At 37.3% G+C, this 26,051-nt stretch overlaps 1 protein-coding gene across 5 annotated transcripts in view; it reads left to right on the plus strand.

Moving 5' to 3' along the window:
- The window catches only part of HERC4 (HECT and RLD domain containing E3 ubiquitin protein ligase 4), a 44,528-nt gene that overhangs the window by 16,573 nt on the left and 1,904 nt on the right, over positions 1-26,051 (plus strand). For 3 of the 5 annotated variants that reach the window (XM_056351648.1, XM_056351647.1, XM_056351649.1), the window contains exons 6-25: positions 1,849-2,070; positions 3,508-3,599; positions 7,240-7,370; positions 8,382-8,542; positions 8,929-9,005; positions 11,104-11,228; positions 11,768-11,827; positions 12,357-12,468; positions 12,792-12,981; positions 14,081-14,253; positions 16,100-16,216; positions 18,791-18,814; positions 19,311-19,409; positions 19,887-20,054; positions 20,181-20,324; positions 21,205-21,371; positions 22,201-22,267; positions 22,478-22,560; positions 24,658-24,841; positions 25,431-25,533. In XM_056351648.1, the coding sequence (XP_056207623.1) occupies positions 1,849-2,070; positions 3,508-3,599; positions 7,240-7,370; positions 8,382-8,542; positions 8,929-9,005; positions 11,104-11,228; positions 11,768-11,827; positions 12,357-12,468; positions 12,792-12,981; positions 14,081-14,253; positions 16,100-16,216; positions 18,791-18,814; positions 19,311-19,409; positions 19,887-20,054; positions 20,181-20,324; positions 21,205-21,371; positions 22,201-22,267; positions 22,478-22,560; positions 24,658-24,841; positions 25,431-25,533 (2,499 nt within the window). The remainder of the gene's footprint in view (positions 1-1,848; positions 2,071-3,507; positions 3,600-7,239; positions 7,371-8,381; positions 8,543-8,928; positions 9,006-11,103; positions 11,229-11,767; positions 11,828-12,356; positions 12,469-12,791; positions 12,982-14,080; positions 14,254-16,099; positions 16,217-18,790; positions 18,815-19,310; positions 19,410-19,886; positions 20,055-20,180; positions 20,325-21,204; positions 21,372-22,200; positions 22,268-22,477; positions 22,561-24,657; positions 24,842-25,430; positions 25,534-26,051) is intronic. The other 2 variants (XM_056351650.1, XM_056351651.1) reach the window with 2 other exon arrangements.

Genomic DNA, 26,051 nt, shown 5'->3' on the forward strand with positions numbered 1-26,051 from the left:
CATACTTAGTTGGCCTCACTTGTATAAGAATATTGCATGTCTGGTTTGTATAGCTCTCCAGAGAGGAGTGTCAATTTAAATCTGTTGCCTCTTTGTTTCTTTGTGACAAAGCAGAGTTGTGGCCAAAACTTAGGTTTGCAAGAAGTGGCTGCTGGACAGGGTTAATGGAAATAGAAACTCAAAGCAAAAATTCCTGAAAGATTGTAGTCTGACAGTGTTTCTTAACACTGTTTGAAATGTAAACTAAACAAGCTGTGGGGAGGGAGGCATTAATTATATCCTGAATGTATTTGTTGGGTTTTTTTTCTTTAAATACAACAGTTTATACTGACTATATGTGCCTTGATCCTTTGTGTGACTTTTTGTGGGCTCAGACTGAGTTTTCTGTGCTGTTATGTATTCCCAAGCATCTTTACCATTACAACCTAGTGAGGGTCTGTTGTTTTCAGGACAGGCAGAGATTTACAAATAACCCTTTGCCTGGGTTAAGATCAGCAGTAGAGTGTGGGGAGTGTCAGAATTGTGCTAAGTGTTCTGTTGATCAAAGGTGCAAGAATATAATAGGAGTTTATACTTTAAAATTCACTTAAGTGTTTTAAATAGTTATAAGCTGCAAGTACAGCATCACCATCCTGTTGCCAGTTCACAGATTTGCAGCTCTATGGTTCTGGTTTTCATGTGCGTTGTAGGGTGGGGTTTTGTTGGGGTTTTTTCTGATAGCAAGGATTTCTGCAAGTTCTCTTACAATGTAGCAAGGTTATGGTCTTAAAAATAGACCCCCATAGGGAGGAAAATGGGATGAACTTAACTTGAATTGGGCATTTTGAGAGGAGACTTTGTCCTATCTTCAGATCTACGTATGGGATATTGAACAGATGGATTAGTTCATGTGATAAATGATTGGCATAGGATTTCTTTGGTGTTAGGAAGATTGTTTTGTATTAAAGTAATGGTTTGGGGCTTTTTTTTTTGGTTGTTTTTTGTTTTGTTTTTTTTGTGTCTGGTTGGGTTTGGCTTGGTGGTTGTTGTTTAAATAAATACATAAAATCTGAGAGACCTGTACCCCAGGGGATGGGTTTCATTGTTTCCCATCTTGATAAAACTGTTACTGGAAAGATGGAGGTAGGAGACATAGGTAATGTTACTGTTTGAAATGTATCACATCAGCAAAAGGAGAATGTCTTTGTAATAAGGTGGTGATCTTCAGGATAGTCAATACCTTGGCAAAACATTGGTTGTTCAGTAGAACATTTTATTTTGGAGGCAATCTTAATATAAATAGCTCTAATTGTGATTTCTTCAAAATGTTTTTTCTTTATAAGGCATCAAATGACACTGTAAATTTTGTGCTTCATTGATCATTAATATTTTACAATTTAAAGTATGTCATTTAAATTGTATGTGAAAATTAAGTATGTTGCTCTACAAAAGCTTAAATGAGCCTTGTGATTGGAAATTGGAAATTTTTGCATGTTCAGTATTCAACTTCAGCAAGATCTCTGTATAAAACTATATGCAGTAGTGGAACTTCCAATGGAACAGCGTCTTGCTTTGTAATAACTGAACTCAGTTTATCTAACACTATTGAAACAAGGATGTTAAGAGCAATTTTGGGGGTTTAAAATGTGATTTAAATACTTTCAGTCCGATTAAATATTTGTGTTGAATGTCTGCAAATTACACAAACGCTTAGCTTCAGAAGTCAGTAATTGTATACATTTTCCAACTCGCAAATATTTGTAGAGTAACTGTCTTAACTTTTAGCTTTTCTAACAGTAAATAAACTTTATATAATTAAACTATATTAATTGTATTTCTTGGTTTTGGTTTTTTTTCCCCTTTAAACAGGAAGTGAAGTGTTTTCCTGGGGACAGAATAAATATGGCCAGTTGGGCTTAGGTTATGAGTATAAAAAACAAAACTCGCCACATGTGATTAAATCTCTGCTGGGAATCCCTTTTGCACAAATTGCAGCAGGAGGAGCTCATAGTTTTGTACTAACTCTTTCTGGAGCCATTTTTGGATGGGGACGCAATAAATTTGGGCAGCTGGGTCTTAATGATGATAATGGTAAGTAAACATTACTGCAGTAAAATTTCAGGCTGAAGGTCCCGGTTTGTGGATGTAAAGACATTCCTAGAAAAGGAGCAGACAGAACAAACCTTTCTTGAATATTGTTGGAGTGTGCTGATGTCGTGTGAGGGCGCATAAGGAAGACACAGAGGTTTTTTTCTCCTCAGCTGTTTTGTAGTGAAAATTCTGAGTGTTACGTTGAAGTTCTAGCCTGCTTGGTTTTCTTTCCCTCTTCTAGACTTTTCTGTGACTTAAACTTTCTGAATGTGATTGAATTAAAGTACTGTGCAGCTGTTACAGTTTGAACTGAATCTTAGGTAGATGAAATAGCTTGACAAAACCAGTAATCCATCAAAACTACTCGGTTGTGCTTAGAGGACACATGTAAGGCATCTTAAATCGTTTTCTTACTGGCATGTGGGTATCTGCCTGCCTTAGGCCACTTCTGATAATCATTCATGGTTTTTAGCGAACCATTTCCAAAATTCCCTCTGCTAGGTTGTTGATGCTCATTAATGATTTTAAACAAGTGGTTAGGTTAGACAAAAAATGGTTTCTTTGTTGGTTGTGTTATGTTACACGCACGCTATCTGTGCACAGGGTGCCAAGGTGGGAATGTATGCTGTCAGGTTTAGTATTGAATAATCGATAGCTAGTTTCATGAATTTGAATTTTCTCACTGCTTCATTGTTGTCAACACCATTTAAAATTAGAAAAATGTGTTGTAGCTAAAATGTGTGTCTGAATTGATGCTTTAAATCTGGTCACACTGATGTAATAAGAAAATTACACATACTTTTCAGAAATCAGATTTTGGCGGGAGACATCAAGTTGCTTCTGCATATTCTTTGGAATGTATGTGACCTCAGTGTTCTATATAGCATCACGTTTCAGTAAAATCCCTTTTTTACCAGGCACCTTGGTGTACCTCACAAATTCTAAGACATTAGTGTTAACACTTTAAAAAATTGCCTTTGCGCAACTGGATGACCCAGTTGATTGGTTCTGGTGATGGAGGGAGGTTAGTTGTGCTTCCTAATTTTTCAGTATTCCTTTCTATTACACATTTAGTAATACTGAACTATGACCAACTGTTAACAACTTGTAGGAATATTTTAAAAACATGAAACACATAAACAACTCAAACCAGCTGTTCTTTTCTCGTGGCCGTCATGATTTATGTATTCTCGTGATCCTGTCCAGTGAAAATGAGACTATTTGCTATAAAGTATTTCAGTATAGTAGTGTCTCTGTTTTTCCGTGATAGCACTTCTGTCTCAGAGATACATAAACTCTGTCACAATGATTGCATTACGCTATCAAATTCAAAGTGCTTGTTTGACTAGAACGGCACTAGAATAAATAAGCAAAACTATTTGTTTTCTGATTTTGATTTTCAAAATAAGTGATCTGCTGCTGTGTTAAACCTTTCAGACAGGTATGTTCCTACGCTGCTAAAGTCATTGAGAACTCAGAAGGTTGTTCATATATGTTGTGGAGAAGATCATACTGCTGCCCTTACAAAGGTACAATATTCAAATTTAAATTACTTGTTTTTTTAATGCATACAGTTTTTGGAGAATATGCTACCTGAATAGGAAATTAGAAACAAAATTCTGCATAAAATTTCTTCAAGATTTATTGGATGAGGTTCAGGAAACACTGGAAGAATGGTTAAATATTTGAAAAAACTTAGCAAATACAATAAATCTTTCAGTAGTTTTAAATTTTTGACAGATTTGGTGAAATTGAGCATACAAAATACAGCGGTTTTTTATATAACAATTCTGTTTCTTTATTAAAATTACACAGATACTGAAATTTGCATTAGTGTATCCTAAAGAGATTAGCTGTTTTCTGGGCATAACACCTCTAGCATTGCTGTTACCACTGATCAGACCCGAGTTAATTTTTAATTGAAATTAAATGCTGGGGGGATTGGTGTTTGTGGTTGGTTGAAGTTTTCTTACTAAATTGCTATTTGTTGCTGTGGTGGGCTGACTCTGGCTGGATGCCAGGTGCCCAGAGCTGCTCTATCACTCCCTTCCTCAGCTGGGCAGGGGAGAGAAAATACAGGGAAGGGCTCCTGGGTAGAGATAAGGATGGGGAGATCACTCAGTTGCTGTCACAGGCTTGGGGAAATTAATTTAACTTACGGCCAGTCGAAAGTCAGAGTAGGGTGATGAGAAATAAAACTAAATCTTAAAACACCTTCCCCCATCCTTCCCGTCTTCCTGGAGTCAACCTCACTCCCAGCTACTCTGCTCCCTGCCCCGAGCGGCACAGGGTGGTGAGGAAAGGGCCCTGTGGTCAGTCTGTCACTGTCTCTGCCGCTCCTTCCCCCTCGCACTCTGCCCTGCTCCAGCCTGGGGCCTTCCCACAGGGCACAGTCCTCCATGAACATCTCCAGCGTGGGTCCTTCCCATGGGCTGCAGTTCTTCACACCCTGCTCCAGCGTGGGTCCCTGGTGGGGTCCCCAGCCCGGCCAGGAACCCTGCCCCAGCCCAGGCTCCTCTCCCCATGGGGCCAACAGGCCCTGCCAGGAGCTGCTCCAGCATGGGCTGCCCATAGGTCACAGCCTCCTCTGGGCATACTCCTGCGCCAGTGTGGGGTCCTCCACGGGCTGCAGGGGGAGATCTGCTCCACCGCTAACCTCCATGGGCTGAGGGGCACAGCTGGCTTCACTGCGAGCTGCTGCGTGGGAGTGTCTGACCCCGCACCTGGAGCACCCCCCTGCCACCTCCTGCACTGACCTGGGGGGCTGCAGGGCTGCTGCTCTCACTCCTCTCTTCCATCTGCTGTTGCATAGTAGTTATTAACATACTGTTAGCAAACCAACAGAAGAAATTGAAGATTTAATCCACTAGTGAGTATTACAGTTTGAGGTTCTTAGGAAAAGTTGGTCATTTATTTCAAGGCCAATTTGGAAAAAAAACCTGTATTCTGTGTCAGCACGGCGTATTCATGCAGAGGCGTAGGAGCTGACTGAGAGCTGAAATGTATCAAATTGCCTTATACATAACTGTTGGCTAAAGGCTTTATTTGGAGTCTTAAATTTTTAAATTTAATCTGGAAACTTTTAGGAGCAACACAGAATGTATAAAGCTAGTGCTTTCTCACCCTCATTTAAGTGATGAATAGTATATTTCGAGCATCAAGTGGTAAGTACCTCTGTTTTGTGGTGGGTAAAGCAATACATACCTGCTTATCTTTAGATGATCGACTCCTGTACTTTAATTTCTTTGTTTTGTTAGTTGGATTAGACTTCAACATTTATGTATAAATTATTATTTATTAATTCTTTGATGTTTCCTCTTGTTCATCGCTCTCAATAAAATATGTCAATTAATGAACAGAATATTTTGAGCTTACTACTGATAGCAGTAGAAAACAATTCTGGCTGATCAAGATTTGGGCAAGTGACTAAATACCCATTTAATGTCTGAATCTGTTGGATTGAGAATATTGTTGCAGAAGGCATTAGAATTTTGAAAGTAACTATTTTTAATGTTATATTTCTGATGAAAAAAAGAATCTGTGCTTATTTTTGGAAAATGTGTAGGGTTTTTTAATATGTTAGTTTGAATTTTTGCGCTGCAACAAGTTAAAAGCTGTTCTGAAGAATATGATCTGCCTCAGTGTTACCACACTTTTGTTGCTTATACAGGCTTAATTTTTTACAGTGAAAGGAAAAGACTGTTCACAAACAATTGCTTTTTGTCCTAATATATTCTCCTGCTTTGATGGGAAAGATGTGGCAACTTTGTCATCCTGAAATTGGTATTGATGTATTGTGCGAGGTTAGGGAAGTACAGAATATAAAGAAAACAGCAATCTGTAAATTAGGTTCTAAATGTTTTTCCCATTTTAATGTATAGAAGTTAACTCCAAACTTGCTTTAAAGCTGATGGACTTGATTAAGATACAGAATTTACTGTAAATGTTTCTAGAAATTATTTTTGTCACCCATTTGTGTGTAGCTCCTTTTTTCCTTACATGTTAGGCCTTGCAGAATGAGGGGTCTTGGTTTATCTCTTTTTGTAAACAGTACTGAGTACACGTGCAAGCATTCTTCAGGTCCTTCTGATGTTCAGGAAAACCTGTCACTGTTTGTTATCCTGATACAGTGAATGAGGCTGTTGGTTTTTCTCAGTGGATGCTGCCATTTTAATTGTGATTTCCAGCAGAGGTCCAGTCTGATGCAGGGTGGAATTGAAAGAAACAGCTTTACAATTTCAAAACTTTTGAAAATGGCAAGTTTTGAAGTTGTAGTAAGGTAATTTGTATAATTTCTGAAAATGTTTCTGATTTAACATTCTTCTGTTAAAGTTTTTGGTTAATTTCTTGATTAAATTAATCAAAAACACTTAAAAAATTTCCTTCTGAAAATGTTGACGTTTTCTGGTTCCTTAAGCTTTCAAATAACGAAGCTGACTATTTCAGTCATACTCTGCATCATCTGCCTGAGGAGGGCAGCTTCCTATTTGGTAATTGCTCTAAAATTTACTTTGACTTTTAAATTGTGAATATATACTTCTTTTCGTAGTGTGAGTTTATATTATATAATATATTATATTTCATTGTAGTTCATCAACTATTTTTTTATGTAGTTCATCAACTGTATCGGGGGTCCTCAAACTACGGCCCGTGGGCCAGATATGATCCCCCAGGGTCCTCAATCCGGCCCCCGGTACTTACAGACCCCGGGGGTTGGGGGCGGGGGGGGGGAACCAAGCAGCCACAGATGACGGCCTGCCACTTCATCCGCGCACCAGCCCCCTGTTTAAAAAGTTTCAGGACCCCTGAACTATATAATAGGTCCTTGATGAACTATTGTAGTTCATCAAGAAAACTGGAAAAGAGGAAAAAGGAGGGTTAATATCTATTGACACAAATTGATGGCAGGACTAATGTGTAATAATACGGAAATTACAAGAACACAATTTAACATGAGTAAGGTAATACTTGATAGCTGTGCCACATTTTGATAACTGCAATTAACTTGTGACCTTTTTGTGTCTCCGGGCCCTCTTGTGCATGTATATTTTCTCCTTTCCCCACATTTCCAGAATCATCAGACGAGGAGCTTTATGAAACCCCTATTTCTGTTAAGTTTCTTCTTCTGAGATATATTGTCATTTTAATGCAAATAATTTATTTGTTTAGGAAGGTGGGGTTTTTACATTTGGAGCTGGAGGCTATGGTCAGTTGGGTCATAACTCTACCAGCCATGAGATAAACCCAAGGAAAGTTTTTGAACTTATGGGAAGTGTTGTCACGCAAATCACATGTGGCAGGTAAGGGCTATTCTATGCTAGTGCTGTGAATCTTACGAATAACTTGTTTTGTATGAAACTTCATGTATATTGCAATATGAAGTGAGGTTTTTCTTACCCTTTGTGGTTAGGAAAGACAAGATGGTCTCTAATAAAAGATATTTAGACACCTTACTGGGATTCTAAAAACATTCAGCAGAAAACTAAAGGAAGTTACGAGTATTATTATGAGAGGCTATGATTTTCTGAACTGGAAGTGTGAATAACCAGTGAGAAGGTGTTGTTTACTGCTGTCACTTTATCATTTCCTATTAAAGAACAAGTGTGTTTGTGGAGGTACATGAGCATCACTGAGGATAAGAGTAAAATTTGGAACCATAACTTGTTTTATACGATACCTGTAATTCTGTATGGCACTTCAGTTCCTAGTGGGTTTTTATTGCATATATTACAATAGCACCCAAGAAATTGGAAAAATTCCCAGCACACATGAAAATGCTCTTGTCCAAAGAACTGCATTCTAAGATGACAAAATGAGGGAGGCAACATAATTTTAAGAGAAGGGCACACTTTATTATTTGGGTTCAAGAATATATGGATGTAAACCAGTCTTTTTAGCAGTTTTGTTGACATTGAGTGGACCCATTCCCTTTTAATTGTGTATATAAATTCAATACTGGTTCTTCCCAGACTCTTAGAATTGAGAAGGATGGGAGGGAAAAGGAGATGCAGCCAATCTGGTAGAAACTTCAAATTCGTGAATGTCCAGAGATAGGCTGTGACAGCCAGGCTGTGGTGAAGCAGGGGTTCAAGGCAGAACTTGGCATCTTCATTCCACGAACTTTTTAGTGGAAATGGGATACTGCCTATTGCAGCATAAATGGAGTATTGCCAGGGGCAGAGCATTGCCAGTAGAGGGGTGGCGTGTTTGATACTACAGGACCTTTAACACACTAACACAACTCTTAGGCTTGCCTGCACAAAGCATGTTATAATGCTTAGGTTTTCATTACTGAATTTTGTTTGCCCTAGGCAGCACACTACTGCATTTGTTCCTTCATCTGGAAGAATTTATTCTTTTGGACTCGGAGGTAACGGGCAGTTGGGTACAGGAACAACCAGTAATAGGAAAAGTCCCTTCACAGTAAAAGGAAACTGGCTCCCGTATAGTACTCAATGCCCGACAACCGCAGGTAAGCAACATCTGGCATATTTACTGCTGGATTCCTGCTCCTTTGTAGTGTCTTACAAATCTTGAGATTCAAACTAAATATGGGCTAGAATCACTTTCTCCCAAAGTTTGTTTCCCCTGTGCTCTGCTCCCTGAAGTCCATTTCTGCTGTAGGAGATACATGCTTACCTGTGCTGTTGCATAAGCTCCTTTGTTAGCACTAGAGCTAAAACTTAGAGGTGTTGGCATTTACCATTAAATTTAAAAATTTAATTGTGACTATTATATTAAGAACATCTGCTTCAGCAAGGTTATTTAATGAAGAAACCTTTTTCTAATTGAGTGTTGATTGCATTGTCTTAATCATTTCTCAGATTCACAGTTGCCTGTTTTTTATTCCTGTTGCAGACAGTGAGGAGTGTTATTGTGTAAAGAGAATTTTCTCTGGTGGGGACCAAAGTTTTGCACACTACTTTTATCCACAGGTAACAAATTAAATATACTTTGGTTCCAAAATCTGTCAGTTAAATTTTGGGTTTTCTGATGCATTTTAAGAGATTTTCATACTGAAGATGCATGACTACATTGTGAAGTTTGTTAGAGCAGTGTGGAAGCACGAGACACTAAGTCAGTTTAGCAGTTGGAAGACTTGGATCCAGTTATTGAGTGTTAGCTGTCAGTGAGCTCTTGAGGCTTTTTGGCATGAGCTCTTGAGGCTTTTTGGCATAAGCTTTTTTCCTGAGTGATGGATGCGTGCATTTTTTCTTTCATAAAGGAAAAGGGGATTTCTTCATAAGGGAAAAGCCTCAGTAGCTCCTGACTGCAGCTTTGCTACCTTCTGCTCTGCAGCCATTTTAGCATATCACAACGATGAGGAAACACAGAGCTTTTTGCTAAAAATTGTGGGTGATGACACAGTTTATGTGATAGGAATTTTATGCTAGTCTTACAGCTGAAGTTTTGAAAGGACAAGAATTGGTGTGTTAAAATTCTAGGATGGAAAAACAGTCTAGAAGGGCTTCAGAGTAAAAATGGCGATGTGGGAGTATGAGGGGAAAGGACATAATGTTAGAGGACGAGTTGGGAGGAAAAAAACAGGATGAAGATACATAGGACTGTTTCCATTATATCTCAGCCAGTATTAGACCACAGGGATTAATGAAGCATCAAGAGTTGAGTATGGGGGGGTGAAAACTAATTTGGACATGAAGAAAAACAGATTTTAGTGGGTAACATGTTGTCAAGAAAAACTGAGTACAGGTCAGGCTTGCAGCAAGCCTTTGCTCCTGGTTGTACAGAATCAACAATTTTTCTAGTTGTTTGGGGTTTTTTTTCTTCTTAATTCTGATTGAGTTGTGGTAATTATTGCTGTATTTGAGAGAAGCTGGTTTAGCAGGTGTAGACTGGAAAAATTACTGATAATATAGGCTTGAAACTTGTCTATTAAAACTCCTTTCTTAAAAAGTTTCTCATGTGCAATTTTCATAATTACTGCAGTAGATTCTGACTGACTAATTGAAGTGAACTGGAGACTGTATGAATGCAGTTATTGTGGCATGTTTTGTACAAAAAAAAAAATTAGCAATAGATGAACTTTGATGCTGCAAAAGGATCCCTTTTAGTACTCTTAAGTTTGGTAATTTGTATTGAATTCTTTCAAAGTTATGTGAATACTTTACTCCTGGGACTTGTGTGCCCTTGCCGGTTAAGGGGTCTCAGCCAAAATCTGTTTGTTTTCTCAAGTTAGTTTTTGGGCAGCTCACTTCTCCCTGAGTTGTTTCACTGTGGGTTTAAATGACACTTCGGCTGGACACAAAGGAAATGTCAAGAGGGTTTCTCGTCCTGATTCTGTAGGATGGGATCAGAAGTACTGGTTTTTGGCAACAGCAGCTCATCATTCTGCTGAGGCAGCTATGTTGTCAGGCTGCACCCTCAGGAGAAATATGTTTCCTTTTACAAGTGTAACCTTATTTTTGGTGCTCTTTCGCATCTCTTTTCGAACCAATGCTCTCTACTCCAAACAATAGTCTTGGTTCAGCTCATCTTTACTATTGCAAGTCTTACTGGAATTCATTTGGTATGAGCAGCACATCAAAATGCAGCTCGTCTGATGATGCAGTGATGTTCAGAGAAACGTGATTCATTCTCAGAGGAGTCTGATGGAAGTGGGGTGGGAAAGCAGCTGTCTGAAAAATTGAATGGCTCCTTTTCTGTATGCTCACAGCTTGGCAGTGAGCTAAATGGCTCATAGTGACGAGGGAGAAGAGATGCGTGCTACTCTTGTCTAATGCTTGTTAGTGTTCATTATGTAGAAAAATACGATATGTTTAGGGAATTTACCGTTAAGTAAACTGTGGTGTGAATGAACACACTAATCTAGATGGTTTTAGTGTATGCTCTTGCTTTCATAGTGAATGCAGAACTGCTAGAATCCAGTGAATTTATCCCTGGGCTTATTTCACAGTAATAGTCTGGGTAGGCAAATTGTCAGTCAATGAAGAGATAAAGAGCTCAACCACAGGACTGATTTTTCTGGAAATCAATTATGTGTGGTTGATTCTTTATGCTTTCTTTAAAATTTAGAACATGGTGCCACCAGATGATTTTAGGTATCCTGACTTTTTGAAGCAGATCTGGACTGTGAATGAAACGTTTATTCAAAGACTGTTGACTTTCCCATCTGGAAGACTTCCTGTAGAGATAGCTAAGTAAGTGATGCTGAGGAAAGAAGCTGTCTTTTATAATTTTACTTATGAATTGGGCATTAATGGGGTTTTGTACATACATAGCAAAGCTATTTTTAGTGAATGATTTTATTGTGTGCAGAGCTTTTGCTGTGCTCTCACTATCATTATTCTGCTTGTCAAGTAGTTCAGATCCTTTAGTCTGTGTCACCTCTGTCACGTTTTAGATGACTATACAAGATTAAATTAAGTATCTAGTAGCACACTGAAAAATAACAGTATGTGTAAAGGAATATGAAAACTACTCAAAGATTATTGCTTCTACTTTAATAAAGGAGGATGCAAAGAAATTAAAAACAAATTACAGGACTTGCTTTGATTTGAGCTGTCTTAAACATTGAGTCTTGGAGGTTTTATCTAGCGTTGTTTAGTCATATTAAGTCAGAGTTCCATCCTTTGTGTGATGTAATTTGTTAGGAATTAAATACAGTTTTTTATTGCAAATGCTAAATTGTAAAAAAAAACCAAAATAAATGTAATGTATTTCATACGAACAATTTCAGTGAAATTGATGGAACATTCTCCTCAGCTGGGTGCCTGAATGGGAGCTTTTTGGCTTTGAGGTAAGTGGTCAGGCTTTTAAATGAGTATTCCTGTGAACAGCATTAAGGGTGGCTACCTTCTTAGTGTCTCTTGTTGCAACCATCACACCTTCCCAGTATTTCTTTATCTTACTGTTACTCTGGTACCTGCAGTTTGCACTAGCTCCTTTATTGCCATACAGTTTGTCAAGCTGGCCCAAATGCAGCATGCCTCCTGCCAGTCTTTGGAAGTGTGTATCACCTGGCTGCTGCTGTGTAAGCCAGCAAAACTCAGTACTTCTCAGCCACAGGTTGTATGTAATTCAAGGGGAATATATTGCACAGGCTGGTTTAGATCCTAGTGTTGTTACATTGATCGTCTTGCAGTTAGAGAAGATTTTTTTTTTTTTTTAGTTGCTTCAAAGGTCATGTAAGAAATGGAAATCTGACACTGTGATCTCTCGCATCTTAATTCCTTAGTAGGGCTAAAAATTCAAGGTGGAAAAATTCTGGAGTTGCTGAGAATACAGAATTCAGTCTTTTTCTCTGTATTTTTTTTTTCTTTCTGCAGCAACGATGATCATTACAAAACCAGCACTAGATTCTCAGGGGTTGATATGAATGCTGCTAGACTACTGTTTCACAAACTTATACAGCCTGACCACACTCATATATCACAACAGGTTTGTGCTGTGTATTTTCCTTATGTTTGGGATTAACTTTGTGTGTTATATGTATTGAGAAATATTATTGTTATGCTTGCTCAGACCCTTTTAATAACTTTCTTTACTCTTTATGGGCTGCAAATATGTAAAACTGTTGTGTTGTGACAAGTAACACTAGCATATTGTATTTTAGTATTTAATACACTGTCTTTTTTTCTAAATGTATAATAGTCTAATTTAAACTCTTGATGATTGTTTTTTAGATTATTTTTTATCTAGGTGGGCATTTGTTTAAATTCAAAATTGCATTAAAATAAACAGAATTTTATGATCTGCTGTAGGTGGCAGCTAGTTTGGAAAAGAACCTTATTCCTAAGTTGACCAGCTCCTTACCAGATGTTGAAGCTTTGAGGCTGTATCTTACTCTACCAGAATGCCCACTGATGAGTGATGTAAACAATTTCACAACGTTAGCTATTCCTTTTGGAACAGCTATTCTGAACCTGGAAAAAGCTCCTCTGAAAGTTCTTGGTAAGAAACTGAAATCTTTACTGTTAAAACTAAGGATCTCTAGATGAAAACGTGTAGAGATTCAGTCAGTGAAGACATGGTGTCAGCAACACCTGCTGTGTATTTATAGTTCTGTAGAATTCCCCAGTGAGAAAGTTAAGGGTTAACATTGCTTGATGTGTAAGAAAGCGCTTATGCTATTGCTTCTGGGTGAGTTAAATGGCCATTTATATGAATTTATCTCATATTGTAATTTTTGGACTGATTTCTTTTGGGAGGAATTAGACTGTAGTTCAGTGTATTTGATAAATGTCTTCACGCTTTACAGTGAAAATTATGTGGTCAGACAGCTAACAAGCTCTAAGCAATTTGCAGAAGTGTTGCAGAGCAGATGTTAAGTTGTCTTTGAGTACAGCACCTGTTCTGTTGCTTCTGAGCCGTTGATGTTTTCTCACTGATCCTAAGATGAGGTCTTCAAATATGCAGCTGAAAATAGCTCTGGTTTGGGTTTTTTTTCAACTCTTCTTCCTTACACCTTCTTATTGTGACTCCTGTCATCTGAAATTCAGCTTAAAGAATTGAGGTTTCAGAATATTTCCTTTCTAATTGGCATCTTTTTGAAAGGGTACTTTCTTCCTCAATTATTTTTTGTATCGTAACCCATCTCTTGTATTTTCCAGTAGGTTTTGGTGAGAGAAAAGATCTTGTCTGCTGTAAAGAAAAGCAAACCGATAATTTCTTTGAACTGTGGATCCTTTTGTTTTCCATCACTTTTTATTGCTCTCCAGACTGTTTGCTTAACTCAGGGTTTTAGGGTTTGAGCCACCTCATTTTATGTCAAATGTTACTTGGTGATACTGTCATGTACTCTAGTTAAACAGAACTTAGAGTTGGGGTGTAACAACAGAGCATTTCAATAGAGGTTTCATTTATACAAAGAGTCATTTGCTGTTTAGAAGTATGTACCACTCTTGCTATGTTAAACTTTTTTTTTTTTTCCTTGAGAGTCTTTGGTAACTGACAAGTATCCTTTCTAACAAAACATGCTATTTAGTTAAAAAGATAGCATAACAATGTTGTAGTGGCAAGTACTAAGTTTGTGTTCACCGTTTGTTGACAGAAAATTGGTGGTCTGTACTTGAACCTCCGTTGTTCCTCAAGATAGTGGAACTCTACAAGGATGTTGTAGTCCACCTTTTGAAGTTGTGCAAGATGGGCATTCCGGCTTCTGAAAGAAGAATACTTACTAATTTTCTACACACAGCTTTCAGAGTTCTGGAAATACTGCATAGAGTATGTTTACGTCAATTTTAACCAATTACCTGTTTTTGTCAGCATCTGAGTGCTGTGTAGTTGTTAAAAAGAAGTTAAGTTGCTAAAGAGTTTTAAATACTTAGACTTGCATCTGCAGAGATATCTGTAGTTGTTCCATCTGGACCTATGAACCATTGGAATTCTGGATTCCAATCTGACATGGTGATGGAATTACCTATTTTCTTGGGAACACAGACTGACCCAGTCAATTGCATCTGTGAGGGTATGTTGGAAAGAATTGCCTCTTAAGCTTGAAATAATAGCAAATAAGATCACAAATGGAAGAGCAAGCTGTATTTTGAACAAGAAAGATCTGCACAGTTTTACAGAGACAGACATTTTCTGATCTGTTTGAGTTTGTTAGTACTGTAACTTCCTGATGAATTTAAGAACTTTGAACAAAAATAGCCCAAATCATTTGGAGTAACCAGACTGTGCACATCACAGTGTATTATCCAATTGCTGCTGAGGTTTTCTCTCCCACCCTCTATTTTCCCCCCTCTGTAGTTTATTCTGGTCCTGTGGCATTTTGTGTTTATGTGCTAAAAGAATGTTTTAGGCACTCCTTAAGGCACTAGCCAAGTACTGTATTTGTACAGTCTAGCAAAATTGGCACAGGTGTCTAAACTGGACCTTTGTGTGCTGTATGCAAGTGCCCTCCTCCCTAGGCTGTCAGAAAGAATGGAAAAGATTCCTGCTTTGGAAGCTGGAATTGGCATGCTATGGTTTGCTCAGCTTTTCTGTATTCTTTATGGAGACGATGAAATTAAGGCTGAGGGTGAGACTGTGTAGTAACTGTCCTGTGTCACAAGTGCAGGGTGTCCATTACAGATTCCCATATGGAGAGCCATTGGTATGTAATGATTATTTTGCTGCCTTTTCTGTCAGTGCTCGGGCTTGCAATAGCTGTAAATCTTAACAGCAGAAGTTGATCATAAAATCTTAAAGCCTGGTGGGTGATTGTAGAATTGTGATGTGGCTCTCCTAAGTTCCTCTTCCTTTTGAAATCCACCTTTGACTAATATGTAGCTACGTTGTAGAAATAGTTAAATTTGTACCTACCCTGCTGCCAACTGTTTGTATTGGTATGATCTTAGTAATTGGCTAGTAGGGACTAGAGTCAGAGGAAAAAATGGGGTGACATAGCTGGGGTACTTCACGGATTTAGTATCTGGTGGTTTTGGGGGAGATGGGGTTGGTCGGGGAGAGGATTGAGAAAAGTAGATTTAGATTATCTGGTTATAAAGATAGAATTGGGGATCTTGCTGGTTTTTGGCAGTGAACAGTGCTTGGGAAAAGTGTGTTAGGGAAGTATGGATGCTTCTGGATTTAAATTGTAGACAAGCCTGTATAGACAAGCCTTTGTATAATGCTATTTTCCCATGTTTTCTCTAAGCTTAATGTTTTTAGATGGAAACTGTGCCTCTGGTCATAGGTTATAGAGATAGCATTCATACTGTAATTAAAAATAGAGTTCTTGAATTATAGTTCTTAAACTTGTGCAAATAGTATTCCATTGTATACATGGATATACATATTTTTCACTGTTCTGTGAGATCATACGTTGTTTCAAAGTGGCAGTACTGTGTTGTGCAATACTGTGTGCTTAATTAATATTATTTTTCTTTGCGTCTTTGATGGGATTGTGAAAAATCCGCGTCTTTAATGTTGTTTTTGCATTCTTGTGGACACAGTTGTTTTTCTAGAATTTTTTAGTAGCTGCATATCTGTGGCTGATGTATCAAGTGCTTGAAAAACATGGAAGATGTCCTTTTGAAAACTGTTACGCAAAGTGCTAATAAAAAAATTAATTGTACTTCTTCAGGTAAATGAAAGAGGACAAGTTATACAATATGACAGATTTTACATTCATGAGATACAAGATTTGATAGATATCAGAAATGACTATGTCAACTGGGTCCAGCAGCAGGTATTTGGAATGGTAAGTTGTGTTGGTTTTTACTTGTTTTTTGGTGGGCTTTTTCCCCCTGTGTTTTGATTTTGTTTTGTCCCTTTAGAGAAGTCTGTAGATTCTCCAAATAGTGGCACTTTCTTCTCGTAAAAATGTCTTCATGGATCACTGATGCTGAACAAACTCATCTTATGCCAGTTATGATCTAAGGAAGAATTGTTAAATAGCTGTGCTGCTTGTAGGGTATTGTTCTTAGGACTGACACTGTTCAACATTGTAATCCATCAATTAAAAAGTGACTTACAGTGCTGTCACTTGAGACTTGCTACGTCAAGAAGTTGAGGAGTGATAATTTACAATCGGAAAACATGGAGAACAATCTGAATTGCTATATAAGACAGATTCAGTCATTGAGCAAGCTGAAACTGTCTTGGAAAACTAGGTCTGGAAGCATAATAGGGAGTTACAAGAGACATAACTAACATAGTTTTCTACTTTGTGTATGGTAGCAAAAACTGAGATAATTAGTTCCTGGATCTGTAAACAGAAGAGTGGTAAGTGGAAGTAAATTAATGACTGTGCAGAGAATTAGTGTTGGATATGATTTTGCTACATATTTCTTTGACTTACACTTTGGAAGAATATTGAATAAGTTAACGTGCTTTCTCTAGCCACCTTAATTTAGGTTTTTTTGTAGCAGGACCTGGAAGCACATACTTTGCTGTATTTTATGAATACAAAGCAGATGGTGCTGTCTACCTAAGAATTAAAATTGCAGTGTAAAATAATAACAGCAGGGAGATTGGGGAGCATAAAGAAATAACAAGCCAGTATTAGCAGTCGTAACAGATACTTGTTTCAGCCAAGCTTGTCTGAAAAAGTCCCCGGTGTGTGCTGTAGGCTGGTGTCGGTGGCTGCGAGGGGTGCTCTGCTGGGTGAGGTGCAGGAGCGAGGGATGAGCATTGTGGGGCCTTGGAATCAGAGGCAGTTTGTATGCTTGGAATGGGGAAGGGTGCACCAGCGAAGGGTAGAATTTAAAAGACTCTGACTGTTGCAACTGTGCTTTAAATGGATGTAAACAAACCCAAACTGCATATATTATGATCAGAGAAGACAATACTGAATGTGGGGACAATGAGAGCTGGAAAATTGCACTGTAATGAAAGTCTTAATCTCAGTTTGTTAATTAAATCAGAAGATTGGACTTGATATTAAGGATGAAAATACCAGATACTGAATTTCCCTTTAGTCGTCATGATTTTGTCGTGCATTTGTGCAGTTTCAAGTTCAGCAGAAAAATTTATTTTGGTTTATTATAGGACTGAAAGAAATTCCATGGCCTTAAGTCAGATCTCCTTCGTAAATGCTTTTGATGGTCTTTTCCTGCCTTCGTATCCACTTGTTTCCAGTGATGCTTGTCTATTGAATCAGTAATATGAATCAAAATTTCTTTTGCTAGTGTAATTTATATTGTCATAACTTGAGGCAAAAATGTTTGCTCAGTTCCTTAATTGAAACGTGGAGCGGAAAATATAGCAGAAAAGAGACTCGGAAGTATTCAGAGTATTCTCAGAGAGAAACTTGGAAGAAAAAACTTTTTATTTTTTCAGCAACGGAAAAATGAGTGGGGAGAAACTGACGGTACTAAATAATAAACAGTTGATTTGAAGGGGTGTTCTTTAGCTATGCCTTAAAGGAGTTGAGAAAAAACATTTGAATTAGGAATAAATAATGGTAGATACAGTCAGAGTACAAAATTGCATAAATGTAACTGTGACGAGTAGGACACTCAAATCTGATGTTTCCTGTAGGAACTGGGCATACAGATAGAAAGCAAAGTATTCTGGCCACGGCTTTTTGTGAGTCATGGATGTCTACATATTTGACTTCTGAGTTTATATATATATATATAAAGACATATATAAAAAAGTAGAATTTATTAGTTTGCCATTACCTTTTATTCTTTTTCTGCCTGATAGGTGGAAATGAACTTAGCTTTCAGTGGAGGATAAGGAGGCTAACATGACTAAGAAACAAAATAGTAATTCTGGATTTAAGTTGATCTAGCTTGTTGTGGAAGCCTCCAGAGTCCTGGCTGTATGTGTTGGTCTGTCTGGTCCATCTCAAATTTCAAGAGTCCATTGCTTTTTTCATATCATATCTTATCATGAACCCAAATGATTCTTGAGACTTTATCATAAAGTGATGAGGTTCTGTATTTTTAAATTTTTTCCCATTAAAAATGTTTACTGTTTAATTTGACATGCTACAGTCATTTGAGAATGAAAATACATAGGTAAAAGCAAATATTTATTAGTGTATGAAAGTAAACATTTAAAAGGTTTCCTTTTTTGCATCCAAGAAAATGTGATTATTTTAAGTCACTGTTTTTTAAAGACTGATATATAGGGCGTTGAAAGGCATGGATTCTATTCAGTACATTAATTAGAATGATACTTATTTCTCAGTAAATATTCTCTTGTGGGGGGAGGGAAGCTGTACATAAGTATTTTTAATTCTACATCATAGATGAATAATTAATGCAGACACTAATGCTGCTTTTTCATCTTAATTATTGCTACCTTTGTGCAAATGCTGTCATAGGATGTCAACCATGGATTAACTGAGGTAAGATTTGGTTGCAGTGTGATTTCTTTTGCAGAATGTAAGGAAATCAGAAATATGAGTGTCAAGGGTTGTCGTCTGTGTTCTATTGGGACTAAATATTTAAGGTGGTATGGCTGTAATCTGAAAAAGTTTTTGTGGGGCAAAAATATGTAATTTTTTGTATTGCAAATTTAGAGCAGCATTTGAAATCAAGGACTACTTTTATATCTGCTAGCTGTAATAAAAGTTCTGAAATTAAAATATACTAAGTGAGCGTATTGTTTGTGTTTTGCTGTGGTTTGTTTGGTTTGGTGGTTCTGGTCTTTTTTTAAGTACTAAACAATTGAACATTTACTTAATTTTCCTAAGATGCTTTGGTCGTGTGTTGATGATGATTAAAGAATTCTTTCTCTTTCCAGTAAAAGAGATGTATTAAATGAATATTACTGCAATGGCTTCTTTAACGGTAATTGTGTTTTAAAAAAGCAGAAGTAAGACATGGTTCTTTTCATTCTAGTTAACGGATATTCCTGTTACAATTTGCACGTACCCATTTGTATTTGATGCCCAGGCAAAGACAACTCTCCTACAAACAGATGCGGTCATACAGATGCAGGTAAGAGTCTCAGGTTTTAATGTTACGTTTTGGTTTTTTTAGTTGGTGGTCTTGGGGGTTGCTGTGGGTTTTTTATTTTATTTTTAAATCTGTGTAATCCTCATAAGAATGAGGGATGTAGTTTTAATCTCAGGGTATGTATATGATGGGAGCTAGGAGGTTTTTGACGTTTGGACCTCGTTGAAATTAGGTTATTTAATAATTGCACAAATGTCTAAGGAACTTCTTTTCCTTCCGTTAATGAGATGGCTTTTTTTAGGTGTTAACAACCCATAGTACAGGGTTTATAATAATTTCCTGGAATTAAATATTTCCTGAGATAAAAGGAATATGAAGAAGACTTGGGCAAATTTAGTAGCTCTCATAATAGCTATTGCCATTCATGTCTGCTACACTTTTTAAGATGAGACTGATGGACATTTAATGTTGACAGGAATCTTGTTACCTACTGACACTTGCACTTTGGTTTTTTTCCAGATGGCTGTTGATCAGGCTCACAGGCAGAATTTGTCTTCTCTCTTTCTGCCAGTATTTGAATCTGTCAACCCATGCCTGATATTGATGGTACGGAGAGACAATATTGTAGGGGATGCTGTGGAAGTTCTAAGGAAAACAAAGAATGTAGATTACAAGAAGCCACTCAAGGTATTATCAAGTACATATTGCCCAAAGTGTTTTTCACTGATGCGCAAGTAACTGAGAATATTTTTTTGACAAATCTTGTTTCACAATCTGTTTTTAATTCAGTGCGAACTGAATTGTGTGTTTCAGGTTATTTTTGTAGGGGAGGAAGCTGTTGATGCTGGAGGTGTTCGCAAAGAATTTTTTTTGCTCATCATGAGGGAGTTGCTAGATCCCAAATATGGAATGTTCAGGTATTATGAAGAGTCCAGGCTGATCTGGTTCTCTGATAAGGTAGGGAGGGTGTTATCTATAGTCCTTAATCTTCTTTTAACTTACAGTATTTATATTAATAAAGTATAAGCATAGTAGTTTGTGGTGGTTTTATTTCAAGAGGAGAAGCTGATGTAAGTATTCTCAAAAAAAGTTTATTTCTTTCATTGTTAGGTCAAAAGTTTCCCCATTTGTTTTCCCCATTCCTCACTTATTCCTTACCAGTCATCCCCAACGCAGACAAGTTTAGTAGGAAGAAGTGCCAGCCAGAGTAAACCGATTCCAAGAGCAGAATCAGTGAATAAGGATGGCAGAGAAAATTATTTAAGTGGCATGTTGAACAGGTCTTTCTGTGTTCAGTCACATTTATGGGTCCATTTCATAGGCAAGTTATCTAGTCATACTTTCCTGAAAGTTTTTACCATTGACTTTTTAGTCCTCTTTCAGAGGAAAACACTGACTAGGTGGCTGTATCACAATTACCTGAATGTTAGCATTTCCACAGATGTGTTTTAAGGGAGTCAATATTCTTCTCCCAAGAACAGGGTTTTTTTAAAACTAACATTTATTTAAGCACTGCATAGTGCAGTAAATCACTGACAAAACCAGAATCTTAATGTGGTACTTCCAGCAGTATGCATCACTTGTATTACAAAATACGCTGTATCTCAGTTATTGGGTTTTTTTTTTAAGTAGGAAGAGTTCTGTTTACCTGGATTTCAGTCTCTCTCAGCTGCTTAAAACTTTATACTCTTTTCCTCAGTACTTACGGATGTGTATGTGTTTAAAGAAAATAGAAATGAAACTCACTCAGATTATATTGCACTGTACGTTTTTTTTCTAGACTCTGCAAGATTAAAATAATTTATTTTAAACGATCTTGTCTGTTTTCTGTTCTTAGACCTTTGAAGACAGTGACTTGTTTCATTTGATTGGTGTTGTCTGTGGACTAGCAATATATAATTTTACTATTGTAGACCTTCACTTCCCTTTGGCTTTGTACAAAAAGCTATTGAATAAGAAACCTTCCCTGGATGACTTAAAAGAGTTGATGCCAGATGTTGGCAGGTAAGCAAGAAAGAAAAATGAGTGTTAGTGGGAAATAATTTATAATTCAACATTTTCCTTTAAGAACATAAAGATGATCTGTTTTATTTTCATACTAAAAGTGTAAAGGGCTTAGAGTAACAATAGCATGTACTCTTTCTCAAATGACGTGGTGGCTGCAAGTTAAATGTCTGCTTCTAAGTGCTTTGTTTTAATATTTGTGTCTCTGTTCTATTACCCTACAAGAATTTTAGGGGGAATTTAATGTTTGAAATTCAAAACCTTTGAGCCATTAATTTTATATGCCCAAGTGTGAACATAGTTTTCATTCTGAAGGGCTCATTTAGTCCACCAAGGAATCATTTTTCGTTTTTTCAGGAACAAATGCATGCTAAATATCTGCCCTTGAGTAGGGATTTGAATGGCACTAACAGGTAGGAGGTTCAAACAAGCCGAAGTGGGTGTTTGATTACCTCAGTGTTGTAAATGCTGAAGTTTTCATAGATTCAGGAGAAATCAAACAGGTTAATGGAAGAGCCCATCAACGGTTATTGAACTCTTACTGCCTCTGGTTTGGGAATCCCTTAGCTGAAGAGTACAATGTGAATCTTCTCTCTTCACACCTGAAGATAATCAGAAGGAAATAACACTACAAGTAATAGCAAAACAATTGCTTGAGATTTCCCAACACTGTACAAGGTGCAAGTCAATGAGCTCATAAATGAAAGAACAGTAGGAAGAGTATTAATTTTTTTTTTTAATTTGAATTATCAAAGTGTAAAGAACACTTCAGTAAAATAAGTTTGTCTTTTTTCCAATGGTACCAAGTACTTTGTAACTTATTTTGCAGGGGAATGCAACAGTTACTGGATTATCCAGAGGATGACATAGAAGAAGCATTTTGTCTTAATTTTACTGTAAGTTTTATATAGTGTTTGGAGCATTTTTTGTCAAGCTCATACCATCTATTATAGCTGCCTCTGGAGTGTTTGAGAAAAAGCATCAGCTGCTGATTTCCATGACTTTTTAGCATCTGTGTCTGCTGTTCATGTTACTGTTAACTATGTGGTGGGAAGAAATACTCTACATGGTAAATAAGACATACTGGTTTTGTTTGTTTTAAATAGATCACTGTGGAAAATTTTGGTACAACAGAAATTAAAGAACTTGTTCCAAATGGTGCTGACATTCCTGTAGTGAAACAAAATAGGTGAGTTTCATGGGTTACAGGGTAGTTCAGCGTTGCAGTCTCCCTTGGGAATGTAACTGGACTGCTGTAAATATCCTTTGCCAAGCTGTTACACTAATGCTGAAGGCAAAACTCTTTGGTTGTTTTTCCAAGCTGTTCTTGTGTATCTTTAAAATAGCTATTGTATTTTATTGATACTGGCGCAGGCTGCCCAGAGCATTCATGGATGCCCCATCCCTGGCAGTGCTCAAGGCCAGGCTGGATGGGGCTTTGAGCAACCTGCTCTAGTGGGAGGTGTCCCTGCCCATGGCGGGGGGGTTGGAGCTAGATACTCTTCAAAGATCCCCTCCAACCCAAACCGTTCTGTTATTCTTTATTTAAGGATTTCCCAGCTGTGGACAGGCTATCTGATTTTACTCAGAATGTGTAATACTTATTTTTCACTTTGAACTTAAAAGTATTTTGATGCACTTTAGGGCCCATTTTGATTACATGGTCTTTAATTTTATCAGATTCAAAATGGTTGTGTTTCTGCAGAACTCTGTGTATAATTGGAGTTCAGTGAATAACAATGAAAACTTCAACCTAGATGCCATTGTATGGCAACTATTAATATATGAAATATTATTTCAGAGGAGTCTTCCCTTTGTAGAGTGGATAAATCATTGTAATGTTATATAGTGTTATTGTCAGGAAAGTGAGGGGTGAGGTTTTTTCCCTAGTCAAGGATTCTGTTACTTCTGTTTACAAAAGCAGCCTCTCCTACCCTTTGTTCCCTTTCTGCTCCTGGAGGATAGGCAGAATACATCTATCTCTATCTCTGGTGGTGCTTATGTCCCTTTTTGCAGAATACTACCATTTTCCTATTTTTCTCTGCCCCTTTTTCTCGTATATTCCTTTCTGTTCTTTAATCTTTGTGAATGCTCTGTGCTTTTACTTTTTTCCAGAGTAAAGGGAGACTCTAATGGAAAGAGCATAATACTGTTATGAGAACAGAATGCATCTAGGCTGTCCATGGTAGGAACGAGGGAGAAAATGTACCTCTAGGTGTGTTCCTAGAGGGCAGATGTTTTGGGCAACATTTTCTGTAACTAGGTCTGTTGTAGAGGGAAAAAGTGATGATAGAAGATTCTGAGGGTATCATAAGCCCACACACAGCCATGTGCAGTGACAGTACCTCCCACAGCAGAGTGCTTTTTATCCTCCTGACTTATTCTGCCATTAGCAACTGTAATCACCACCTATACCTGTCACACTTCTTTAAAAAAAATTAAAAATCCTTGGCTTATAGATGACTATTTGTGATACTTTATCTTAAACATAGTAGTTTTGAAGTTCTGGTGATATTATTCACATACTGTGGATGTGATTCAAACACAGTAGGTTTCCACAGAGAATGTATGTTGGTAGGATAATTATAATCTATAATGGAAGTCACTCTGCCAATGTACAAACTAACAGTGATAACTAGGATTGATTAAAATGGTAATTAAACCCTCCATAATCATAAATCCTGTATCACATTGAGGAATTTTAGTTTTCCCCCTAAACAATGTGAAGGTGTTTCCAGCAAGATATGAAAACTGCTTGTACGGAGCACAGATAACGGGCCATCTGTTTTTCAGTATCCCAGCTCCTTTGTACTGATCTTTGTACTGTGTAGGACTCAAATGTCCATTTGAAGTTGATTTGCATTTTTAGTGCAAATGTGGTAATCTTTAATTAAAAAAAATGCAACAGCGGTTTCAGGACAGTGCATGTCATTCAAGCCTTTAAGCTTGTTGCCATTCAGTCCAACTCACTGCAATGCACACAAATCAGAAATGTTTATAGTGCCTGAAATAAATAATGCTAATGTTACTGGTTTTCTGTTGCACATTACAGACTGTCTCGGAAGGCATGGTGGGGAAACATGTTTATGTGCTGTTTTCACTGGGTTTATCTTCACTGTGGTTGTAACATGAAGCAGAGAATATATTAGGATCGTTTTTGCTTACATTTCTCCGCTGTGTTCTGTGCAGAAATGGCTGCCATTTTATTGATAGAAGGGTGGTGGGCACATGCTGCTTTTTTTTTTTTTTTTCTCTCAACATAATTTGTTTTTTCTTCTTTGTACAGGCAAGATTTTGTAGATGCATATGTGGATTACATCTTCAATAAATCTGTGGCTTCCTTATTCAGTGCATTCCATGCTGGCTTCCACAAAGTATGTGGAGGTAAAGTTCTTCAGCTCTTCCAGCCCAGCGAGTTGCAGGCAATGGTGATTGGGAACACAAACTATGATTGGAAAGAACTGGAGAAGGTAAGAACCATAATTAGCTATTTGTATCATACATTTTTAATTTCAAGATACAAACCCAAAATCTTGAAGTGTCCTTTTGAGTTCTGTTTTAACTAACGTGATGTCCAGCCTTGATTATATTGAATGTATGAGTGAGGAACTCCTTTTAAGGTGTCAGTGAACAAAGACACTAAAATACCATTTACTTTCCTGCTTAAAGTTTTTCCATCTAATTTCTAAAGGAAATCAGACTTAGGAGAAGAGAGAGGAACAAAAATCCACAGAAACAAAAGGCAGCTGTATACAATGTTTTATGTTAGAAGGGGGAAAGCGAATAAAATGCACACAGTTAAAAAAGTAAATATTACTGATTGCCAAAACTCATTGTGAGACTTTTACTCGACTTTATTGGGATTGAAGGTGCTTTGGAGTATGTGCATCTGTCCCTATAGTTGAAGTCTGACTGAACAGCTGAAGAAAATTGACACGGAAAACAGTAATATGTCACTTGCAGTACCCCTTTACACAAACTGCATTCATTTTACTTTAATGTCGGATTATCCTACTAGTTCTATGTGCAAACAGTAACCTGATTTCCTGCTCATTTTAGAATACAGAATATAAAGGAGAATACTGGGCAGACCATCCTACAATTAAAATATTCTGGGAGGTTTTTCATGAGTTGTCTTTGGAGAAGAAGAAGCAGTTCTTGCGTAAGTATTTGAAATGACTTCACTAAGTTGCTCACTCAGCAGGATCACTATTTCAGGCTCTGGCTATAAGAGGGCAGTGTAAGCGTTTGTCTGTAGTGATGTGGTTAACTTTATTTAGGAGAAAAAAAATCCTAGTAGAAAAAAATTGATTGTGAGCTTGTTGCTGATTTTACTGGCATAGTCTTGAGTAATTCTAGGAGGTGGGCAGTTACAAGATTACAATAGACCAGAGCATCATTAAAAACATAAAAGAAAAAAAGAAAACCCAAACGCAGAAGGACCCTACAAACTAAACTGCTAGTGTCATTTATCTGATAAGTAGGAATTTTTTTCTGTGTTTTGACATGTTTCACATTCTCCATTTTTTTCATTGCAAATAGGATGAAATTTTGGAGTTATAACTGACTGTAAATATGTCAAGGTACTGATATGAGTGGAAGTGAACAGGGGAAAAAACAAGGTTATTGAAGTATCCTGCGAATAAGCTTTAGATTAGTTTCCAATTCCAACAAACTAAT

Source organism: Falco biarmicus, chromosome 9, assembly GCF_023638135.1.
Source record: "Falco biarmicus isolate bFalBia1 chromosome 9, bFalBia1.pri, whole genome shotgun sequence".
In the NCBI taxonomy this organism is placed as follows: domain Eukaryota; kingdom Metazoa; phylum Chordata; class Aves; order Falconiformes; family Falconidae; genus Falco; species Falco biarmicus.